Source organism: Lutjanus erythropterus, chromosome 14, assembly GCF_056507025.1.
Source record: "Lutjanus erythropterus isolate fLutEry1 chromosome 14, fLutEry1.hap2, whole genome shotgun sequence".
Classification (NCBI taxonomy): domain Eukaryota; kingdom Metazoa; phylum Chordata; class Actinopteri; order Lutjaniformes; family Lutjanidae; genus Lutjanus; species Lutjanus erythropterus.
The window spans coordinates 3,224,143-3,248,825 of record NC_139330.1 but is presented as its reverse complement, the minus strand read 5'-3'; the positions used below and the strand labels follow the sequence as shown (position 1 = coordinate 3,248,825).

General features: G+C 39.7%; 1 protein-coding gene across 1 annotated transcript; it reads left to right on the top strand.

Annotated features, from left to right (window-relative positions):
- Positions 1-399: 399 nt before the first annotated feature.
- Positions 400-3,036, top strand: LOC146315027 (protein phosphatase 1 regulatory subunit 3C-B-like). Its single transcript, XM_084736323.1, has 2 exons — positions 400-595; positions 975-3,036. The coding sequence occupies exons 1-2, from the start codon at positions 582-584 to the stop codon at positions 1,996-1,998; spliced, it is 1,038 nt and encodes a 345-aa protein (XP_084592449.1). The 5' UTR covers positions 400-581; the 3' UTR covers positions 1,999-3,036.
- Positions 3,037-24,683: the final 21,647 nt, after the last annotated feature.

The window sequence follows — 24,683 nt, the reverse complement described above, 5'->3', positions numbered from 1 at the left end:
TCAGCGACATTTGTAATCCTCTGTGTAATGGATTTCACTTTGTCATCTACAAAGTCATTGTGACAAAAATAATGCTGCTCTGTTAGGTTATGGGAGTCCCAGTCATATCAGAGAACAGCCGGACGGTTCATGCAGCAGTCTGCACTGACTAATCTGAAGATCATCTGCAGCACCAGCAGGGGTCCATCATGTTTCTCAAATAGCAGCTGAGGCAACAGGCCGAGGCATCCCAACCATGAGGCCCATGCCTGCGACACTCCCCTATCAGCTGGATGGCAGCCAGGTCAGGTCTGTGCTGATTGGTTGGTGAAGAGTTCCACTGACTTTTCATTGGCTGCTTGAGGAACCATATGACAGCATATGCAAATTGTCTCTATGTGGCAGTTGAAATCCCGAGTGCTGAGCAACTCAGGCACTGAAAGGCAAGAAGAGAGCGAGAGAGGAGGTGGAAGAAGAAAAGGGGGAGTGTCGACGGCATGCACTTTTAGAAAAAGCTGCTCTGTAAATTTCTTAAGTCATAAGGACTAAAAACTTTTACAAAAGCTTGTTTCTTTTCACCTTGGAACTTATTTCATTATTCCATGAGTGCTGCAAGGTAAGAATCTCAAAGAGTTTGGTTTTGCTTTGCAAATGTGACGCACCTCGTACAGAAATGTAGAGAAATATTGAACAATCTCTTTTTTTGAATGTATGATCTTTGATTCCAGACAAAGTTTAAATTTGATGTGGATAGCCATTAAAAACCAAAAGCACAATCTGTGAGATTGGGACTTATTCGTTGGGCAGAAATCAACATCTTGCTGATTTAAAGAAGCCATAACTTTTTATAAGGTCAGAAAAGTGAAGCTGCTTTCTTAAAACATAACTGCATACAGGAGCCACTGTTCTAATTTTTCTCTCTCTGTCTCTTTCTCTTTCCGCCTCCCTGCCTCTCACACCACCTCCCCTCTTCTCTTCCCCTCTCCCTCCCTCAGCGTGCTCAGGTCTTTCAGTCCATCAGCAATGCCTGGCCCAGTAATGCCGATGGACGTGGCGATGAGATTCTACATCAGCCACTCTCCGCCTCCTCTCCGAGGCTTCCTCAGCTCCTATGAGGAACTGCAGAGGGCCAAGAACCGGGTCAACCAGTCCACCGCCACCACCTGCAGCCACAACCAGCAGCTCTACAAACCCCTGCGGCCCTGCCTCAGCAACCAGCAGAAGGTGGTGGATGATGGCGGCTGCGTGGGCTGGAACAACAACAAGGTGGGCAAGAAGAAGGTGGTGTTCGCAGATTCAAAGGGCATGTCGCTCACCGCCATCCATGTTTTCTCAAAGTTCGACGATGAGCCATATCAGAACAAGCACTGTGGGGGAATCACGGAAGAGCTGCAGTTCGACATGGCCGACTTGGAAACAGCCACAATGGATCTAAAGATAAGTCCGGTCCGCAGCCTGGCGCTGGACTTTAAGCAGCCCTCAGCTGACTACCTGGATTTCCGGAACCGCCTGATTCAGAACTCCGTCTGCTTGGAGAACTGCTCGCTGCAGGAGCGCTCGCTGACCGGCACCATCAAGGTACGGAACATTGGGTTTCAGAAGTCGGTGCAGCTGCGCGCCACCTTTGACTCATGGGTCAGTTTCACTGACATCGAGTGCACCTTCATGAATAACGTCTACAGCTGCCAGGACAGCGACACCTTCGCCTTTGTCCTCGAGCTTCCCACCTACATCTCACCACAGAACCGGGTCGAGTTCTGCATCTGCTTCAAAGTCCAGGACCAGACCTTCTGGGACAATAATGACGGCAAGAACTATGGTCTCAAGCATGTTGGCTGGAACGGAGAGGACCTGAACATTGTGGCGTCCCAGCAGAAGAAGTCTTCAGAGAACAAAAACGGGGGCGTGAAGGTGCTAGAGATGGAGTTCGATCAGTTCGGCAGCCCACGCATGTCAAGCGGACTCTTTCCCGGCTGGCAGAGCTGGGGTCAGATTGATAACACCGTGCCTTACTGGTGAAAACCTGGTGGTTTGCTAAAATGGCATTGAAATAAGATAACAAACACTGACAGGGCATTGAGTGCGAATCCAGCTGTGGGTCTGAGCTCAGACTAGATCTCAGCCAGAAACTAAACTGAAGCAAACAACCTCATCAGAGGAAGTGCACAAACCAGACAGAGACCCAGCTGTGATGTGCTCAACTGACCTGATTCTTGCTGTAACGTGGCCTGAGAGACTTGATGATCTGTGGTTGGAAGATGAGGGATAAATGGGGGAAATTTGTCATGTTTTACATATTCTTCTTGTATAAAATAATAATGTGCCTTCTCAGAGTGCCTGTCCACTAAAATACAGACTTTGTTAAATATGCACTGATTGAGATGTCCCTCTCAATGTGACGTCTGTAAACTGAAGAAGTGGAAATGGAGCTGATTAAGTCCTTCATATTGAAGGGAAAGTACGGGAAGTGCATGGCGACAAAATGCTTCTCTACTAAACAAAACCCATCTGATTCATTTCTAATGAAAAATGCACACTAAACCTTTGCACCTTCAAAGGAGAAAATAATCAAATGTGATTCAAAAAGGCCTTAATCATTAATAATTTAGTCATGCAGCCCTTTCTTTCCCTCCATGTAAATTGCACATTTGTCTGAAAAATGTTTGTCTGTAATTCTGAAGTAAGTTTGAGCTGAAGAAACATAGCTGCTATCAACAGATGTGACATGAGAGAGACTCTGAACGTGATTGGTTGTCTCGAATAGGGAAGATGTTTGGAAATTTCTGTGGTTACGGTATGTCAAGAGAAAGAGTGATGCAAAGGCCGAATGTTTTTTATGGGCTTGTTTTCACAAGTGCAGTTATGAGTGTACAGTATGTATGTGTGGCTGAAATTGTGTTTTTTCTGTTTTTTTTGAAACATTTGTTTTTCTCACAGTAAAGAAAAGGTCTGTACCCCAGAATTTTGTTTCACTTGAAGGTGTGTGTGTTGCTGACATGCACCGTTGTCAGTCATGTATTTCCTTTTAAGAAATAAATTTCTATATTTGTGCTAAAATGTTTGTGACTCCTGACTGTTTTGTTATTGGTGTTTTCGTGGTTTTTGCACACTTTAGTTTTTGAATTTTTTTTACTTTTTTGAACAAACCAAAAAATACTACATGTTGTAATGCAAATGCTTAAAAATGAATAATTCATAAACATATAATAATGATAATAAAAATACAAGTTGAAACCATACCAACTGTTGGGTCTCTGTAAATAATAGTATAAACAGGAGATAACTGAGATAACTCCTGTTATATAAGCAAAATTGACTTGAGTCAACCATAGTAATGATATTAATATGTTTTTATAATATTTTTATCAAGTCTTGCAGTATCCTGTCTTAATTTTTTTTACTTTGAGTTTTCTGCAATGTCTTCCCAATGTGCAACTGAGAATAACATAAGAATAAAACTACAATTTGTAATCCAAATGCAAACAAACAGATACTCAGATGCTGTCGATTACATAAGTGATGTTTGTAAACATTGGAGCCAAAACAAACTTGTGTTTACAAACATTTGCATTAAATGAATAATTTATTCACATGAATACGTAATCAGAAGGCGGGGCTTTATTTACATGAACAGATGGGAAAACCAGGCCTTTTGAGAAATTCTAGTTATTGCACACAGGGATTTATTTACAATTGTCCTTCATGGATATAATACTGAATATGAATATTCTATAATACCTGTTTGTTGTGATAAAATACTGTTTCTCATCTAAGTTTGGGATGAAATATACATGTCCTCCACCTGTTTCACATTAAAAGCCTCACAGCTGTTCAGAGAGGAAGTGTGAAGCATTGCATCCCGTGGACTTAGAGAGCTTTTATTGTGAAACATGGGCAGGAAATTAAGACTTAATTTGGCTTAACATTTGAGTCCAGTAAAGCACAATCAGTCTGAATGAATGAGTCAGTGAGTAAAAAATGTATTTCTGTTGAACAGCTGAGCGGCTGATGCTGAACTGATTGTATTTTGTGGAAATGTAGGTTATGTTGAATTTTCAGTTAGATCAGTTTAATCACAAAACAACTTAAAATAGAAGTGCAAGCACATAATTCATGTTAAATCATGTGAAATGGGAAACTCTGATAAGCCGTCTAGAGCTTGAAAAAGAGGGGCCCAAAATGTTAAGACTGACCAAAGAAAACTAACCCTAACCTAGACCTAAGAAACTACTTAATGATGTCAGGACATTTTTACATCAGTCTAAACACTGGTTTAATAAGTGAGATACAATAAATACAGAAATATGGAAAGTGAAAAATAATAGTAGAGTTTAAATGATTTTCAGAGCAGAATAACTGGTTTAGAAGTGATTTTTATAATGTTATCAATCTCATTTCACACCTCTTGACCTCTGCAAACCAGACTAAATCATTTAAGTTGTTGTTTTTTCCTAGTCTTAGGAAAAGTAGATTGAAACAAGGTCACAAAGTCTGTGGTTGAGCATATATACGACACTATACATTATACAAGCATTGTGAAAAAATATTACATTTAGTAAGCTTTAAAAGACTGTAGCTGTGGAAACGAGGACCAGTAAGAGGTTTTTCCTTGGACAATGATGAGGCACATATAACTTTCTTCTGTAAAATCTTTAATTTCACAAGATGACTAGGAAAAGTACTGCAGCAAATTACATTACAGTCATTTAAATGAGGGTAAAATAAAGACTGAGGTTCAACATTTTATTGGGACAAAAAAAGATGTTTGTCTCACGTATATTCAAGGATAATTTATTGCAGATAAAAAATACATTTGTATCAGTGATAGCCATTGTATTAGGTACCCATAATGTTGGTATCCCTTTTATTTGTCCACACAGATTACGATCACAGCTAATGTTAGTATTTTAAATTACACAGTGGTTAAAAGGACGGTTCACCCCAGGTTACAGGTCATTAATGTTTACATCCTGCACTTTGGTTGAAAGAAAACTGTTCCAACATGAAACTGCTCACAAAAAGGTTTGTGGATTACCTTGAGTGACCAGGTCATGATTTCTGGAAAGAGACACTGCTGTTTTAGATTTTTTTAAATGTATTTTTTGGTGCATTGAGCACCATAAGTCAAGTGACATCCAGTCCCATTATATTGGAGAGAAGGCAGACATCTCCAAAACTGACCAGAACTATCTACGTGGATAAATAGCACCACAGGTAAGAGGGAAAATGTTAAGTTTTGACGGGTGAACTGTCGCTTTGAAAATAATTGCTGTGTCTTTAAACACACAAACACAAACCCTCCTACTATGCCAGGAGTCAGATTAAAGGTAACAGTGTGACCAGTCATCAGTCAGTCAGTTTAAGTTGACCTACATGATGCACTCATGCAAGAGCCTCCAATACAACCACTAACAAGACGATAAGTCTTCCTCATGTAAAATTTCCTGATTTTACATTCAAATACATCTTGCATGGACAGTTCCATGCAATTGCATTTAGAAATTATGACTTTTCTTACACAATTTCTTTCAAGACCCTTACATTTACAGTATTGTGGTCAACATGGGTTAAACCTCAAAATACATGGACTCTAGCCCCTGCAGTTGAAACACATTTTATCAAAATAATACAAAACCCTCCATTTATTGTACATTTGGAATGAGGATGAAAGCAGAAGAAGCTTTCATTGCCTGCAGACATTTTTCTTCCCTTTATTCAGACTCTTTTCATTTGTCTATGCTGCTGTGCATGCTGGATTCATATTCAGCAGGAAGAATGCTCACTCCCTTTCGCTGGCATGCACAAAGGAAGGACCTCAGGCTGGCCCAAGATGACCCTCTGAGTCTGGATTTTCTGGAAATTCCTTCTTTATCATAGTTTTAACTCTATAAGTACAAGCTTTACTTTGCTTTTCTGGGTATTCTGGGTGGGTTTTCTTCTCTATGGAGAATCATCACTAAAAACACACTTAAAAGTACCATGATATAACATTTTCATGGCATTTTAACCCGTGATCACATCAGTGATAGCAGGAACTGATCTACAGAGTTGTAATATCTGATACATCAGGAGGTACTTTGGCGCCACTGCTCATCAGGCAAAGCTCTCAGTCTACCAGTCAGTCTTTGTTCCTACTCTCACCTGTGGTCATGAAGGGTGAGTCATGGCCGAAAGAACGGGATCGTGGATACAAGCGGCCAAAATGGGTGAACTGGCATCTCCCTTAGGGATAAGGTGAGAAGCCCCATCATCCATGAGGGGCTTGGAGTAGAGCCACTGGTCTTTTGCGTAGAGGGGAGCCAGTTGAGGTGGCTCGGGCATCTCGTAAGGATGCCACCTGCTTGCCTCTCCAGGGAGGTGTTCCAGGCACATTAGTTGTTGTTATACTTTAAGTCACATATTAAAACAGTTTTAATCTAAATTTTTCTACACCCCTGCCCCTCAGACGGCTTTGGTCGACCACTCCATAAGAACAGAAAAGATTGTATGAAATCAAATGGAAGAAAACATTTTGTGGAAAGCACTGTGTGCATGCTTTTACTCTTCATTTTGTAACACTTTGTTGAGTAATCCTGACAGATTCCTGCTGAATCTTCAGAGGTGTATCTGACCTGGTGGACTCTGCAAAGATCACCATCCTACTCCTCCTGATCTCAGTGTGGGGTTTACTGTGGAAAATGGAAAAGCTGATCCCGGCTTTGAAAGACACCTCCTGAACTCCACCTGCCTTCAGGCTCCAGCTCATCTCCACCTGTTGGCTGATGGAACCACATTCCTTTGATACCTGTAATTTCCTGATGGATCACCGTAAACAGTCTCTTTCTCTCCAACCCTGTTTTTATTCCTTTGCATTCGTATGTAGGTATCTTGGTCTACAATGAATTCACCGTCTTTCTGTTTATTGCATGGCCTACTCTCATTTCCTTCTCTCTGTTTGCTTTTCCTGTCTACATTCCTTTCTCCTTGAGGTTTTAATGTCAGAAGTGAATTCAAAAGGTATGTCAGCAAAGAATGAAGGAAATATCAAGTCATTTTGTCCAAAATATGTCCACACTTCCATTATTTCCTCCCTGGCCCTGTTAAAGGGACATTAAAGTAAAATATCAGCTTTTAACAACCTTGCTCTTGTGAACGCTTTTTACTCACCAGGTTAACTGTAAAGTTCATCAGACAGACATGGCACATGACTGAAGAAATGTACCTGAACTGCAAACAGAAAATCTGTAGCATGTTTGAACTGGAGGACTTTCTACCCTGCAAAATAACTGTAATCATCCTGGTGTGCAATTTCTGGGAACCCATTAGCTATTGTCTGAAGAAAATGTAGCCTCCAGAGCCAACAGTGTTTCAAGGCTTCCGGTGCAGCCATCTGATATCTGCACCAAGATTTCCTTTTTCCCTGCACCAGTCATTGTTTACAGTCTGTTTAGCAACTAAAGACGTGACAATGTAGCAGATATCAACAAATATCTGCATATAAATCCAGATACATTTTTAAAAAGCTAAATACTTGGTGACAGCTGATGATGTCTGTGATTCCATTTCATTCCACATTCCAATGAGAACAGAAACAATTCCTGTCCTTGCAAGATACAGCTATGATGACCTTTACCACAAACAACACAAAGAACAAAGTTACATTATTTATCTTGTTTTAAGGCCATGTTACATACTGGAATAGTTAGATTTCATTGCCATTTCCATTTAAATGCTGCATTTAGCCTCATCCACCTGTCATAATTTGAGCAGCCGAAAATACCAGAGTTTAAAACCCACACATTTCAATAACCCTGTCAATCCCACTTACTATTCCCTTCTTGCGTGAAACATCAGTGTTACAAAATAATAGGTAGCTGTGTTTACGTTCCTTTATCATATAGGTTCATTGCCAGAAATGTGCAGCTGGAGTCACGTGTAACTCGCAGTCTGATGGTCAAACATTAATGGAGGCCGGGCTGCATCCAGAGAGTGACTGGAGCGAAATGATGCAATGAGGATGCAAAGACAGAAACCTCCCATTCAGTGACAGTAAGGTCACAAAAACAAATCCAAGCTTTTTAAACAGGTTACACAGTCATTTAAGGACAATTTTAGGATTCGCAGGATTCACACGTTCACTGACTACATCTGGCAGAAAAAAACAGGCCAGTATTTAAGGTGTCGAAGAATCTGTGAAAACACAAAAACAGATTTGCGGCCCCTTGCAATGACGGGTCAGTGTCCTAAAGCTTGTTTGTATGGTATGTGCACAGACAAGAGTATAATGTGTGCGCCTGTGCATAAAGTGACAACATTGTGTGTGCTTGTAGAGAAGAAGAAGTGAAAGGCAATGAGAAATGAAGAACAGATATGTGAATAAAGAAATAAAACCTGAAAAACCTGGGTTTCAGTATTATCAGTGCTCATGTTTCCAATCCAAATGTATCATGTATTTATCATATTTTACCCCAAAATTGAGCAAACTGACCAAAATCAGTGTTGTAGATTGTTGTAGTTTTTGTATATAATGTGCATGATTTCTGAAGTCATGGTTTATTTATTTATTTGTCTAAATCAAGCTGTCACTCACCTTAAATGCACAAAAAATAAATAGCGACTGTATACAAAACTGCATCATGTGCTTATGAAGAAATCTTCGCTGGTTGTCTTGTGTCTGTATTCATGAACTGCTTTGGAGTGGTTTAGAAAAAAGTTTGGATGCTGTGTAAAATATGAAAAAAAAACAGAATGCAATTATTTGCAGATACTTTTCAACTCATATTCCATTGAATACAGCACAAAGACAATGTATTTAATGGCAAAGTGATAAACTTGTTTGTTTTTTGGAAATATGCACTCATTGTGAATTTGATGCCTGCAACACATTTCAAAAAAGTTGAGACAGGAGCAACAAAAGACTATGAAAGTTATGGAATTAAAAAAAAAACACCTGTTTGCAAAACTTGACAGGTAAACAGTTAAATTGGAAACAGGTGACATTATGATTTGGACTGGTAATTGGGTTGGTTACGAGTCCACATTTCAGATTGTTTTCACAAATCATGGACGTCATGTCCTCCGGGCTAAAGAGGAAAAGGACCATCCAGATTGTTACCGGCACTAACTTCAAAAGACAGCAGCTGTCATGGCGTTGGCAACTGTCACATCTGTGAAGGCCCCATTAATGCATTCAGATGGCATCTTCCCTGCTATTTTCAGCAAAACAATGTGAAGACACATTGTGCCTGTGTTCCAGCAGTGTGGCTAAAGAGTTCAGGTACCAGACTGACCTGCCTGCAGTCCAGACCTGTCTCCCATTGAAAACGTGTGGTGCATCACAAAGACCTTGGACTGTTGAGCACCTGAAGTCAAACAAGAAACAGGCCCCTGTCCCAACCTTTGATGCAGGCATGAATTTCAGAATGAGTGTATATTTACAAAAAAACAATAAAGACGATCACTGTAAACATGAAATATTTAGAGTTTTTCTGTATTCAATTGACTTTAGATTGAAAAGTTTTTTTTCCACATTCTGTATTTATTTATATTTTACACAGTGTCCCGATTTTTTGGTAATTGGGGTTGTACAAAGAGCAAGAACATTTACATATATAGGAGGGAGGCTGGGTGGGTGGATGGGTCAAACAAACAGAGGACTTACACCCAGGAGACCAGGGTTCATGTCCTGTTTGGAGCTAATAGTCAATTTTGATTACTTTTTAACTAAAGTAACTAACAAACTTATTTTTAACCCAAACCATCATCTGTTTTTAAACCAAACCAAGTAGTTTCTGCATCTTTATCTTGAAATTCTACCACATTCATTATTGCTAACTTGATGGTGGAGCCCTATATGTGTGTCAGTGTTTGAAGGGTTGGTCCACTGACCAAACTGCCGTGCTTGACAAGAAAATTATTGTAAATATTCACACAGTAATTTAATGAGTACAATATCTGACTTACACACAGATTAATTCACAGTTTAAGGTTGTGTTCAGGCACATGGAGGGAAGACGAGCTGCAGCAGAGACGCAACACACAGGTCAGAATGAAAACAACAGAACAGACTGTGCAAACTGAATGAACACAGGTTATACCCCCCAAAACAAATAAAACCAACAACGACGTGTTCCTCGTATGAAAAAAGGAAACTAGGTGACCAGGTGGATGCTGGTGTTTGTGAACCTGTTCTTGTTTGTTCTGATGGAAGGTTAACATAATAAGTTGTGGGTCTACTTTATATTGAGATACATGTTTTTGTGTGTGTGTCTGCGTGTAGTATAGGCCTGTACCTCGTGCATTTATGTTGTCTAAGTTGTGAGGTCAAAAGCCATCAAATAGGACAGCTTTTTCTTTGGCATGTGGCCAGAAAGATAAGCGATCAGTCAGGACGGGTGGTATTCTTTTAATGTGTGTTTGTGTATTGGATTAGTTTTACTGATCGTCCTCGATTGTCAGGGGGTTCCAGCGGGAGGTCAGAGTCTGAGCAGATTAAGGTTGAATAAAGTAAAACTAAAAAAGTTGCCAAAGGTTCAGTCTGCCAAAGTTTGATTGGGAATAAAAGTATCTAAAATCTGATGTGAAAAATAATTTTATTCCATCAAGTTTTTCATTGCTGCTGGTTGGAATTTATCTTCCCCTCCTTCCTTCTCTCTTTCTCTGTGACACTCCCTGTATTTGGGCTCACCTTGCAGTCCTTTGTCTTAAATTGCCTTTGTGTTTGACGTGCGGTATAAACAAAACTGCCTTGCCTTGAACAAGCTCAAGTATTAAGATAATTAATCAGTATACGACACAGGGTTGCACAGAGAAAGAGACATGTAGTTCATTCATGCTACACACATGCAACATATACTTAAGATAACTGATTACATTCAGAGTAGAATAGGATACAATAAAATAATAAATACAGTTATTTACATATATGCATGTACATACACCCAGGAAATTGTCTAGTGCATTTTTTCACTTGAATTAAGTTGAATTTAAACAGCAGCAACAACATGGTGATTACAATATGGCCAACATCTTCACATTAAAAGTTCAACAACTTTGTGTTTACACTGGTGATGCCTCATGCTCAAACACTGAGTCCTGCTTCCCTTGTCCTGCGTGGCAGGCATTTAAATGTCTTTGTAGTACCGTGGTCAGAAGGCTCTGTCATTATTATCACTGCTGTTAGACGGTGATAACCTCTGCTCACACGTGTATGAACTCAAACACATCTACACATACTTTGATGTACATGTGAATATGCACCAACACACATCTAGTCATCCACAAAACAGCACAGATACATGATTGCACAAATAAAAATATCAAAATAATAATTTGCGTTATGTTGACATGCATGATTTTATTGTGAGTGAAAGTGGGCAGTGAGCAGTCATGCAACTCCTCCTGAGATGTTGTCTTGAAAATAAGAGCTGTAAGGGCTTATAAAAGCTGAGCTATTTATGAGAAAAACCTGTCTAATTTAACTGACCATGTGTGCCTGTTTTAAGGAGGTAAATGTTACTTTTATCGGATTTTGATTTAACAAGTGTGAAATCAGTGGAACCTGGGAGGGTGGTGTTGACTCTGCAGCTAACAAGGTACATCCCCAAAGTATCATCACCAGTATGTTATATTAACTGGCACCAGGATGTTTTCCGCCACTTTTTGGAAATGTGTCAATGTCACTTTATATCGCCAGGATGTCACATACAGCGTCCCCTCTAAGACGGGGTCATTGTTGGAACATAACATAGCTACAACATAACTTTTTAAGCATAATGTTGCACTAACATTGCTGCAACATAATGTATTAAATGTAGTGTTGCGATAACGTTGCTGCAATGCAACTTTTTAAATGTAATGTTCCAGGAACGTCGCTGCAGCTTAATATTTTTCATGTAATGTTGCAGGGAACATTGCTGCAATGTAATGTTTTAAGTGTAATGTTGCAGTAATGACACTGAATTATCATTGCATTACCAGTGCAAGATATTGTTTTACATGAAATGTTGCTCGAACGTCACTGCAATGTAATGTTTTATCTGTAAAGTAGCAGTAACCGTCCTTGAACATGCAGGATCTGCTGTGGGGCAGCCCTGGGGCTTCTGGTGTCAATGGCGTGGCATTATCCCATGGGGCTGAGTTCCCTTCCTGAGCATGCTGGAGGAGTCCTGGAGGTTGGTAATGGGCTTTGGGTAAAGCTGATGGGGGCTGAGAGTGGTCTGTGGTCATATGTCATTCTGTTTTAGCCACAGCTTAAATATTTTAACATTGAGCACAAAATTAACTTAACACTCCACAGTGTGGTTAATCAACATTGTCAGGAATTAACAATTACACCATTAAACCTGTTGGAAATCCAGGAGGCACATGGAGTGTACAAGAGTTGCTAAGTGAATGTGAGATTGTTACTTTTCTTCATACAGAGCTGCAAACATAGAAAAACCACAAAAATATGGATCTGTCTGTCAGCAGAGGTGCATTCGGAGTTATACAAGTGATCTTTTAAAGGTTCAGGTTTGGTTCTGAGAGGACAGGCCTGTCTCAGCACAAACGTTCTGTGTTGAGGTGGTTAACCAGGATGGAAATAGTCTGTATGTTCGTCCACCTTGGTCTGCTGAGGCCTGAAGAGCTGCTTGATGCAACAGAGAGTCTGTCTCTGAGCTGGAAGACATCCATGAGGGCTGCCTGTACATGACAGAGACATGTAGGCATGCAGGGAGGCTTATGATCCAGAAATACCCCGACACACATGCACACTGAATGCTATAATTAGCATTAAGACTTCACAAGTCATGAGTCATGTTATCACTTGTGGAGCTGTAAGAAAATGTAAGGTGGAGTCAGAAACAGGCAAAAGTCAGTGCCAGACTGGGGCAAACTTCAGGCATAGACAGGCAGGGCGGAGTTACTGCAGGGCAGGATCTGAAATGACAGGAGTGTTAATACACGGCAAACTGAAGAGAACGGATAGAAAACATGGAACTAGAATCTGGTTCTGACAGTTGTAGATGTTTTGTTCTGCATTATCCACACTGATGGATGAATCAACAAACAGCACCATCTTTGGGTCCACCTGTGATATTTTTCTATGGCCAAAAAGGGTTTTTGCAAACAATTAATCATTAATAAATTCCAGTATTTGCACAGCTGTGTTGAGTCTACTAAAAACATTAAGTTGGTGACGTTTCAATGAAGAGTTTCCATTTCCAAGGATATAAACAAGCTAATTCAGATGTATGTATGAAACAAAGACCCAAGAAACAAAGCAACACTACTTGGATACCAGAAATGAGAAAAAGCATTTGGCAAACAGAACTGTTGGCAAACTCTATATGAAAACACAAAGTAAAACATGTCTGTGCAGAATCAAACACAAGCAATTGCAGCAGTGTCTCTACAGTGTTCAGGTGGGAACATTTTGCTGAAAAGAAAATACAAACCAACTAACAACAACAAAGACCTTCTTGTTTCCGTGCTAACAGTGCTGACTTCGTCACTGAACTTGCATTAGTGTATCTGGATCTGAGCCTCACACAGCAGAATCTGACCAAGTGCTGGGAACTGATTTCTGCCTCATGTTTGAAATCTTTATCTTCTGAGAGAGTCCTGCACTATTTGGAGACAGCAGAAAGGTCACGGAGGACATGAAACAGGAAAGATTCAGGGTCTGGGTGGATTTGCAAGGCTGCATGTGGTTTGAGGTCTTGACCACTACACCAAATTTGGGTACAAAGTGCTGTTTCAGGTACCAGATTAGCCCTGCAGCACTAAATGTTCCTCAGCTGCTGCAGAAAAGATCCGTTGCAGCGAGAACATGGCCTGTGTGCTGGAAACTTTTCCTGGCTCAGGTATCATACATGATGAAAGACCTCTACTATTTGTTTTTATGGGGACACGTGATTGGTTCAGATTTTAACACGGACCAGTGGAAACCAAACCTCTTTGTTTCACACCAAATAACTTTGTTTGCCTCTGCAAGTGTGAACATAAAAGAGTGTGTTTATGGCACACAGAGGTGAATGAAACCTAATCAACCTTCACATGCGATACAAACCTTTTACTTCAGTCTGTTTGTGCTCCAGATAAAAGCAGAGCGATTGTTGCCCAGTAGCAAACTGCTCCTCAAAGAGCTTCTTTATAAAGGTTCAGTTATATAATGCAGTAAAAAGAATGCGTAATGGCATCCTGTGTTTAATAGAGCTCACTGCTCCACGATCTGACGTCAGCCAGTCAGCAGCACTTTATTAAATGGAATAAACAGACGCAGGCCGCCTGGGAGACATTAAGGCCTGCAGCTTCTGGTTCTGCAAAGACGGAGACAAGAAAGGCGGAATAAAAGCAGAAAATACATATATACATACTGTTTTTGCATCACATAATCATAAACATGCATTATCATGTTTTCATTTACATTTTATGAAGTCCTTGAGCTGACAGTGCTTCCCTGCATTGTCAACACATTTCTTTTAAACCTTGTTTGGACATAAACTCGAATTATTGTCAGCAACATCAACTACCAACATGCACCAGAGCCAAAACAGCCATGCTGTTTATGTAAATGGAAACAGAGTCTTCAACATCGTTTTATGTCCACAAGTACCTTTTCAATATGGCGTGTTTCTATACACATCGCTCTGATCTGTGACACACCCACTTAAAGAGAGAAAATGGATCTCAAAGCCTGTGCCACATCATTTCTCACTCTTTTTGTCTCATGGTTATGACCATTCGCCAGTAAAACAGAGAATAATTAAATAAAAAAAATGGAGAACCATGTATTGGTCCGGTAAGAAATAGCAGTTTTACAGGTACAAAAATGTTAGGTGTCAAAGGCCTGAGCATTAAAAAAACTAAAAAACAATACACGTAAAAAGAAGACGAGCCAGACAAAACCATGGAAATATAGTTGAGTAATGACAAATTTGGAATAAAATGGGTGAAATTATGGCACATCTTTCAAAATTATCATCCCCATTCTGAAGGCGATACTGACAAGTTTGCAAAATAAGAAAGGAAATGCTGCCATTTTGAGTAAAAAATATTCTTTCAATCCTTTCAATGTATCTTTAATTTTTTCTAAGGTTATTTAGGACATTATATCTTTGAACCAGCCAGAATGTGAAGGTGATGGAGGAGATTTCCAGGGTAACAGAATCCTTCAGCGAGCCAAGAGTTGTGAATGCAATAACATCCTTTTGTTTAGTGTTCAAGACTGAGAACAAATTATTTACAACTCCTTTGGTAAGAAGGTAATTTGTTGATTCAGCTCATAAACAACCCTTTAAACATCTGAAAGGGTCTTAAAATTAAAGACCAAAGCATGCGGGAAAATGAAAAAGTTGGCCTGTGTTTTTTGTTTGTTGTTTTTTGACTTTATATTTCCCTGGCTTCATGTTTTCTGCTTCGTCATGGTGCGTTTTCCAGCTGATCCAAGAGGGTTTTTAAAGGTTTATTTCACGTAAGAAGGAGGAGACTTTTCTCAACATCTCACCTTCAGTTTGATGGTCAAATTCCTCTTTGATGTTTTGCTGTCTTTGCTTCACCTCGGTTCACGTGCACCTGCTGGACAACATGCCAGGAGGTAACACACACGCTCTGCAACGTGCTGTGGTGTGTGTAATCTGAAGGCCCAGGTTTAGAGGTCAGTGTCGAGGTCAGAGTTACACACTGTGTGAGTGTTTGATGAGCTTTCCTTCAATAGGAAGGTGAGTATTCCTCTTCATCCTACTGCTGCAGTGTTGTTTGAAGATAAACCCTGTGAGGACTGCTCTTAAACTTAAGTATGTTTCACCAGAGACTTTTGCTGCATGTTTATGGTTGTGTCATGTGTGCAGTTTGTGCGTCAGTGTGTGTATTTGTGTCTGACCTCAGCTTTAAAGGTCAAAAACAGCAGAAATATTTAGTTACCTGAACTCAAAAAACAGATGATCACATTCCTCTGTGGCAGAAATATATTTGTGTGTGTGTGTGTGTAAACAAAGCTGTGCAGAGTGTCCATACTTCTCCATGTTAAAGTCCAGTTATGACACATAAACTTTTCTGCATTTAAAATTTAAACCAAAGATTTACAGATATTACTCACTTAATCAGCGAGTTACATTTACATGAAGAGATGGATTCTTAATTTGCAACTTATCTATATGTATTTTAAAAGTTAATGTCACTGAACTATTTAAAATAAATGGTTACCAGTGGCTGAGAGGAAGGAAGAAACACTAACTTGATAACTTGACTGAACTTCAGTTTAAAGTTGTGTTCATGTAAACTGGAGTCTGACTGAGATACACAATATTATCCCATCAACGTGATCTTAAGATGACACAGACTCAGGAACAGTTGACTTTTTCAACTTTATCATGTTGGAAATATCCAAAAACCAAAGAATATTTATTTACATAATCTATTCAAAATCAACCACTCTACAAACACAACAACCAAATATGGAAATTCAGGATTTAAAAGCTGGCAATGGGATCAGAAAGGATTCTCAGTCTGGTCACCCCCCCCTAAACTTAACCAAACTGTGACTGTTTCACAACATTAACCACATGTTGAAAAGGCTTTTCTGGCAGCATGTCATATATGTCCCTGTATAAGATGCTGAAGGGGCGCGACATAATATCAGTATTTGATGGGTTGAGATTCTGGTTCTGCTACAGGACGACTACGTCCCCAGTCTCAACCCCGTCCATGGAGCTCTGGATTGGCTGACTGTCTCAAAAACTGGGGAAACTGTCACAAACGCAGAAATTTGTGTGCCCAAAGTGTAATTGCTTTTTGGTGCTCAGTAAGTGTTTCTGTTCAGAGAGGAAATCATCAAATATCACACAATGGATGAACACATGCAGACAGGACGGCAGTGCTCTCTTACAAAATGAAACTGAAGCACATTTCAAGTCAAAACCGCAACCATGTTTGATTTTGATTCAAATTCAAAAAAGAAGAAAAAAGAAACTCAAAGTAAACTTTATTTATCACATTTCAAACCACCTTCACCGCCTTGGCCTGGACAGGATTTCATGTGGTCGTTTGCCATCCAGAGTTTCTCAAATCTATTTGGATACAATCTGTATCTGCAAAAACATTCTGGTTGTCTGAAGAAAGCCTTAGTCTGTTGCTGTTTTGAGTCAAAGTCAGCAGTTAGAGACACAAAGAGCTACAGAGACTGTTGAGAAGTTGCTGATAAGCAAAGCTTGTGAAATATTGAATCATGGAAAGAAAATGGGCGGAGACGTTTTGATAAAGATAATTTTGCAGCTACAAAGTCTGATCTAAATCATAACTAACTGGAGTTCACCTAATTTCTTTGAATTTTTTAGTCTTATCTGTTACAGGTGAACTTATCCTGGATGACTCTAAGAGCTGCTGGGGTCAAACATCCACTTTAGGTCAATGAGTAATCTGTCTGCAGCTATCACCTCCGTCCTGCACGAGCCTCACGTACAAGGCGAGTCTGATAAGAGAGTAGAGTTAATGAGAGTGAAAAATACTCCCATGAAACTTTAAAAGACATTCCTGAACAGAGGTTGTGTAAGCAATTAGATTATCTTTAAAGAGTTTCACATGATAATTGAATTTACTCTGCACAATAATCTGTACAAGATCCTCTTTGTTGTTTCTTCAGCTGATCTGAGAGCATGACATTCTCCAAAAGTTATTAAGTTATCACTTGACTGACAGCAACACTGAACTGCTCTTTGTAATTATACACTTTTAGTTACATAAAATGCTCAACAGAACACAGTCAGCTATAGAGAGTTGAGTGTCTGAACAAAATATAAAGTTATTTTTTCAACAGCAGCATGTTTAGTGACGTCACCCACAGGTTTCTGAAGAGTCATCATCGTCACCAGTGACGGCACCTACCAATCACTGAAACTCAGCATCACTGAGGAACTACAGTCAATTAGCACAGAGCTAATGTGCTGCGTCAATTAGCACAGAGCAGATCAAGTGGGCAAGAAGTCAAAAACAGAGAAGCAGGGAGAATCAAGTTAATTTTCAAAATAAAATATCCCGTGGAGACTCACAGGCAGAAAAGAAACTATTTCACCATCTAGCCGGCTAACATGGTAGAACCACAAAGAGCAAGGGAAGACGACCAAGACATGCCGTGCTTGGTAGAATCAAGCAGTTAGTTATGCAAGTAATTGCAATTATTTTAAACGATGTGAAGATCTTTTCTGAATAGTTTTGTTGACGAGACCTACCTAAGTATTTTTTGTGCTTTTATTTGGAAAGCCTACTCAAAGGTTGCATGTATTTTGTTGCTGAGTTGACTGCACATCCCTGCATGTGCAAAACTGACACTAGAGGGGTTCCCACAGTGTCAGAGTTTGAAATGTAGGGCCACTGACCAAGTGGCCGTATTTGGTGCATTAACAGTAAGCACGTGTTGGAGAAACCCTGATAATCTGATGCGTCTCTGCACCTCTTCCTGTCAGTGTATTGCATGTGATGATAAAAGAAATCTGACAGCTAAACATAGACATGGACTCTTGACTAACACTCTAAGGATCAAATAAAACATAACTGACACCAACAGATTGCACTGCATCTAAAGGTCCTGATCATCCTCACGTGTAAACTGCATAAAACCAGTTTCAGCATAAAGCCTTAAACATGCCTGCTGGGGTCACGTTCAAGCCTAAGAAGCAGTTATTCCCGTAGAGCAGCGGCAGCTGATTGGGTTTGCTGCAGGAGTGTGCAGCTGTAAGACGATGCCCCACCACTGCCTCCACGCCGGGGCCACGCTGCGAGAGCGTGATCAGCTGGAGAGAGAGGGGAGGAGGGAGAGGTGGTGAAGGATGACAGAAAGAGAAAGGAGCAGTAGAGAGAGAAGGGGGAAGGAAATATAAGGAGAGTTGCAGAGTCGAGGAGAGAGAGAGAGAGAGAGAGAGAGACGGTGACGCAGAACTAAAGAGCCTTTCAGAGCACAGCAGGGGTTCAGTTTTTTATGTCACTAACTCTAAAACAGATTTGCATTCAGAATAAAGGACTCTTATGTTATTTAATTTTGTCTGATGGACTCAAAAAACAAGATTATAATGTTTTTTCTTTGGGTGTTAATGAAGGTCCAGTACTTGGTATTTTATAGAATCTTTGCATATATTTGACATTTGTAGAAAAGCAATGGATTTGATTTATTTATAAGTGTATGGACTGATTGCACAGTAGATATTTTGACTTGTCAGAGCAGGAAAGACACACATGGACTTTATAACAGTAATTAAGGCTCAATTATGTTAAGTGAACCAACATGCACAATAGAAGGACCTCCCCTGAGTGGAATGCAACGATCATTAATACACCTGTGAGTCATCTAGTATGACCTGTTGAAATGTCCACTGTGCAACTAGTCCATTCTTTGCAGTGTGAAGAAGATATATTTAAAAAAAATCACTGCAAAAGTAATTTGACATTTTCATTAAAACAAAAAGAAACAAAAGTGATCTTTATGTATGACATGGATCCACAGATGAGTGCACTTTCTAGTGAAAACTGCAGGTACAAGAACAGGTAGAGACTTGGCAAGAACTTTAAAATCTATATTTTGCACCTTTGAACACATGCACATTACCTAGACATTTTTTCACAGGTCTTTGATTTAAATAATACTAATTTTTTACATATTGTCTCTTATTGTTTGTTAAATATTTTTCATGTAATTAATGTTATGCAATTTCATGTTATGCACCAATATGCCAAGTCAAGTTCCTTATATGTGCAAACTTGGCAATGAAACCCGATTCAGATTTGTTTGGGAGAGTGGTTCAGTGTAGATGGAGGCTGCTGCATTTTTGAGGGCCTTATAAAATTAGTTAATTTACTTTTTAACAAATTATTGTAAAATAGAGCTCTTGTGGCCCAGAAAGGTTGATTTATTCATTGACAGTGAAATAATTTGGATGACTTCTGAAAGTGAAATGACAAGTAACTCACCACATTTGTTTGTTTGCTGACATACTCGTTCCATTCTTTGGAGAAATATATATTTACTGTACTAAATCATAAAATGACCATGAACCATGAACTGAAATTGAAATACTGGCTTCAACAATAACCCTTCAGCCAGCAGGCTTTCCTTTGAAATTTCCATGCTGGGCCAGAATAACTGTTTTTTGTTTGCTTGTTTCATGTTTATTTGAATTCAAATTAATGCAGAATGTTTGCTGAATGCATAAGAGTCTGTTTATGAGTCAAAAGAAATTATTAATAATCTTTTAGAAGGAGTGGATGTTTGTAAAGGTTAAATCAAGTAAAATGTTAATGGAATCTGGCAGGCAGTGAAGCAGGCAGCCACTGACCTCCAACTCCATATTGCTCCTTTAATTACAAGTGCATACAATAAAAAAGTATAAAAAGGTGTTTAACATGCCTTTACTGCCTGAAAAAGACAAAAATCTAGATCTGTGGCTTGCTCTGGAAAACAAACTGAAATAATGGTGGACTGGATGAGAAAGAAATCATTAAATAGCCTCAGACTACAGACAATCAGAGATTAAAAAAAGCATCCATTAGTACTTATACAGCACGTGCGGGGGGGGGGGGGGGGGCAGCACAGTGGGGTTTCGGTCTGAGCGAGGCTGTAAATGTGGTCCTGTTGTGTCTGTTGTCAGAGAAATGTGACGAGGAGAGTCTGAAGAGAACCACAGTCCACGTGAGCGTGAACATCACAGAGAGGCTTTCTGGACAGACAGAGACAGAGAGGACAAAGAGGCCCGAGGCCCCATCAAACCACACACACACACACACACACACACACACACACACACACACACACACACACACACACACACACACACAGTACCATCCAAAATACCTTCACACGTGTATGAGCACTGACTGCTTTCTTATAATACAGCATTCAGGCGTAAAAGTGCTGAAATAATTCATCAACTGACTGATTTCTAGATTAAACAACATTTCACAAGAACAATATCAAGACAAAGATTACATAAAACAAACATAAAACTAAATGAATTTGAAATGAATGGATTTAATTCAAAATATCAGTAGTTTGTATTCATTTCCCAATACAGAGGCAAAACATTCCAGAAAACTGAACCCCAGTCTTCACCATTTGAAACTCTGCTTCTGATTGGCTAGTCCTCATTGCCTCTGTTTGTTAGGTTATTACTGAGGCTGTCTTGGATATGAATACAGGTGTGCCTTGATATTTTGGTTCGCCCTTTGCTGAACCTTGGGCAGAAAAAGTTTGAAAACCACTGCTAAAGACTATTAATTTATTATTTCCTGCAGCTAATGAAGTAGCCCAACATTTATAGAATAATTATGGACTAAAATAAAACCATTTCAGAACTTGAGCTTCCTGGATTTACAGGAAAATTTAATTTTTTTAAAAAAGCAAGAGGTGCTATATTTTCACTCTCAAGATTTGTCCTTTCCTGCAGATCAGAAGAAATGTAATTGTACGCAACAAAACAAGAGGCTACATGCTCATTTAAAGGTCCAGTAAAGTTCCATGTCCTCTTCCACGTTGCCATGTTTCACCGCCATGTTTCTACAGTAACCCAGAACAGACAAACCAAACACTGGCTCTAGATACGGCCTTTCTTGTTTTGCAAGTTTCATGGTTTCTCTTACAAACCTGAAAAGGGAGGGTAACACAAGGTGTTTGCAATCTGTAAGCTCAACGCTAGATGCCACTAAATGCTACACACTGGCCCTTTAACATGCCGTGTTCTCCTACCATTGGAAGTGTCACTCAGCCAGGCGTTCCAAAATGCTTATTTATAAGTTTCAATATTTAACAGAAAATAATCTCAAAAGTTTGCCGTCAACATAAAAATAAACAATATGCCTGCTGCCTACTGGCCCTACTTGTCAAACAAAACAGTCTGCTTTAATGACAGACTTTGTCCTCTCTTCTTGTCCTGCCGTCCTGTGGAGGGGCGTCTGCAGTGTGTCACTCCTCTTTCACCCACATCCCTGCAAATCTCAGGGAAACCATGCGTGGACCACAGCCAGTGGAACCAGGATCATCATCACATAGTCTGTGATGTGACACAGTGCCACCTCTGTTGTCATGTGACTGTAGACTGTTCTCACATCGCAGTGATGTATTTTTTATTTGAGGCATCACTATGGTCTGTTGTTGGGGTACATTTTGTCCAAACTGGTGATAAAAATAATTAAGCAGAAGCAGGGAGTCCAGAGGAGGGAAATCCCACATGACGAATCACACACAGCAGGAAAAAAAACACACCGTCCAGAAGATCCGCTGACCTCTTCTCCACAAATGATAACACAATATTTTTTGTGTCTACAGTCTTAACAGTTTTGAATGTATGTTGGACATGTTAGTGACCTGTGATGGACAGTTTAGATGAAAATTACTCTGCAAACACTTGTGCACACAAACAATCGAACAATTGTCACACTTTAAATGACAAATACAGAAATGCACTCTCACACACTAATGCACTCTCTCCTAACAAGCAGTGACACACTTACACATTCACACACACATAAATAGACTCTGTACTCTCATGAATGCAAACAAACAAAGATACGTGCATACATCAGAGGTTAACAGTTGTGACTCTTCGTTTTACTTCCACTTGACAGACATAGCAACACACACACACAACATGCATATTGTCTCTGAAGCTGCTGTCATTCATCTCCTCACACAACATAAACAGAGCAGAAAAAAAACACAGAGGTCAAATGCTAAATGAGGCCCACTGAAGGTCGAGGACAGTCAGACATCTTTTTGACTGAGTGAACTAATGAGGCTGCTGGGAGGCCTGTTGGTCCATGTGAACCTGTGTGGACAGTTAGCCCTCTAATGATGCTACTGGTCTCTTTTTTATGTCCATCAGAATCACAACGCCTCAATTTATTGACCCTAATTATCAAAGGAATCCTCTGCACAACATTTTAGGAAATATTCCAGTTTGTTCCCTCACTAGGAGTTATATACAAATCCCTCCTCTTCTGGTGGACGACCATGGGACTGTATTTTGGGAAAAAAATATGAACTGTAGTCAATAACAACGACGAGAAAAATTATTTGAATTACAAATATGAAGTCTGTCAATTTAAGATAATCTTACAAGTCAAGAAATTTGGCATTTATTGATTGTTGCAGTAAAATTATGTAATTAGAATAACTACATATGACACATGAGTGACCTCACAACTTTCTCTGTCCAAAAGCTGACATTAGCTGCTGAAGCTATGACGCCCGTGCGTACTCATATTGGGATTTAGTCACACAAGCAATGAGTCTGCTTGTTCTTTCTTTTTGTGGCTGATAAAAGGACCAACCAGGACAGTTTGAAGGATTGTTTAAAAATCACCCACAGATTGAACTAATTGTTAAATAGGTGAACATATAATACGGACAGAGGACATTCGCTTCATTCTGTGATTGGTTTGGGTTTCTATTCACGGAGTGCAGCAGGTGCAGAATGAGTCTGACTTGATTAAGTGGTGCTGAAAGTTACACAACATGGTGCTGACATTCGAGTTCAGGACAAAATGTAACACGTAACACACAGCATACGGCACAGAAAACGAAACTGGAGAGCAGATGAGAACAAGTTCTTCAGTTTTAAATCTAAATTATTCTTATTGTTTCCTTTCACCACCAACCTATAAACTTTAATCTACTTAGATTATTTTTTTCAGGCTTCTGCGGTGAGATGGAGTTCAGCACCAAAACGATATGCAGACACAACTCAGTCAACTAAATTAAGGGATAAAATATACAACTTAATGACACCTTGACCTCCTTCCTACGTGGAGTTTGTCGCTCTTTTAACTACGTCACCTGACCTCCTTCTTTGCTGCTGTCACAATTCCTACGGCCATCAGAGGTCTCCGCCTAAAAATAAACGTAAATATGTGTCACAATAAACTGCTTGTACAGATGACCCGTACAGTTGTTTTTTCTGGTGAGTGTGAGCTGTGTGTTTCTCAAAAGATTTTTATTTTCAAGGTCACAAGGGCGTTTATGTTAACGCTTTTCAGAGCTGCACATTCAGATGTTCACTGTATGCATTGTGCACCAAAATAGTGCTTCAAAGTTAGATTTTGTTCACAAAGATTTCACAAAACTTTTTACCAAAAATATGGTAATCATACTCCAAATGTTCCATTACATTTTCATGGCCAAATATGCAGTTTGAAACTTCATGGCGGCATGTGTCACACGATGAATTCATGTTTAAATAAAACAAGATAAACACATGACCAACTCTCTGTGTACATTAAATGTACACACTGAGTACAGAATGAATTTGCTGTCACAAGTTAATAGGCTCTAGTACAAGTTGAGACAGCTCAGACAGATGGATGTGAGATGAGGCACAGATCATGTGAGCTGGAATAACACCCACGTGGAGTAAAGGCCAAACAGTATATAACACTACAGAGTGGGGTGAGGTTACATATGATGTGAGAAGGGTGTGGGAGGGTGAGTGTTGGAGAGGATCTGACAGGACCTTGAGGTCTAGGAATAGACACATGTATCCTATGTCACCTACAAATTTTACCTTTGACTAAAATTCTTGAATCATAGGTCAAAATAGAAGAGAGGAGGGAGCCAGGCAGTTTTTTAAAATATACCTTTATGCAGATGATGTTATTATTTATCTACAGAACCCTGCCTGTCTCTATAGGCTCCTTTGGCTTATTCTCAAGGACCAACAAATAACATGACGCTATACATTCAAAAAGCATGCAATGCGACCTTG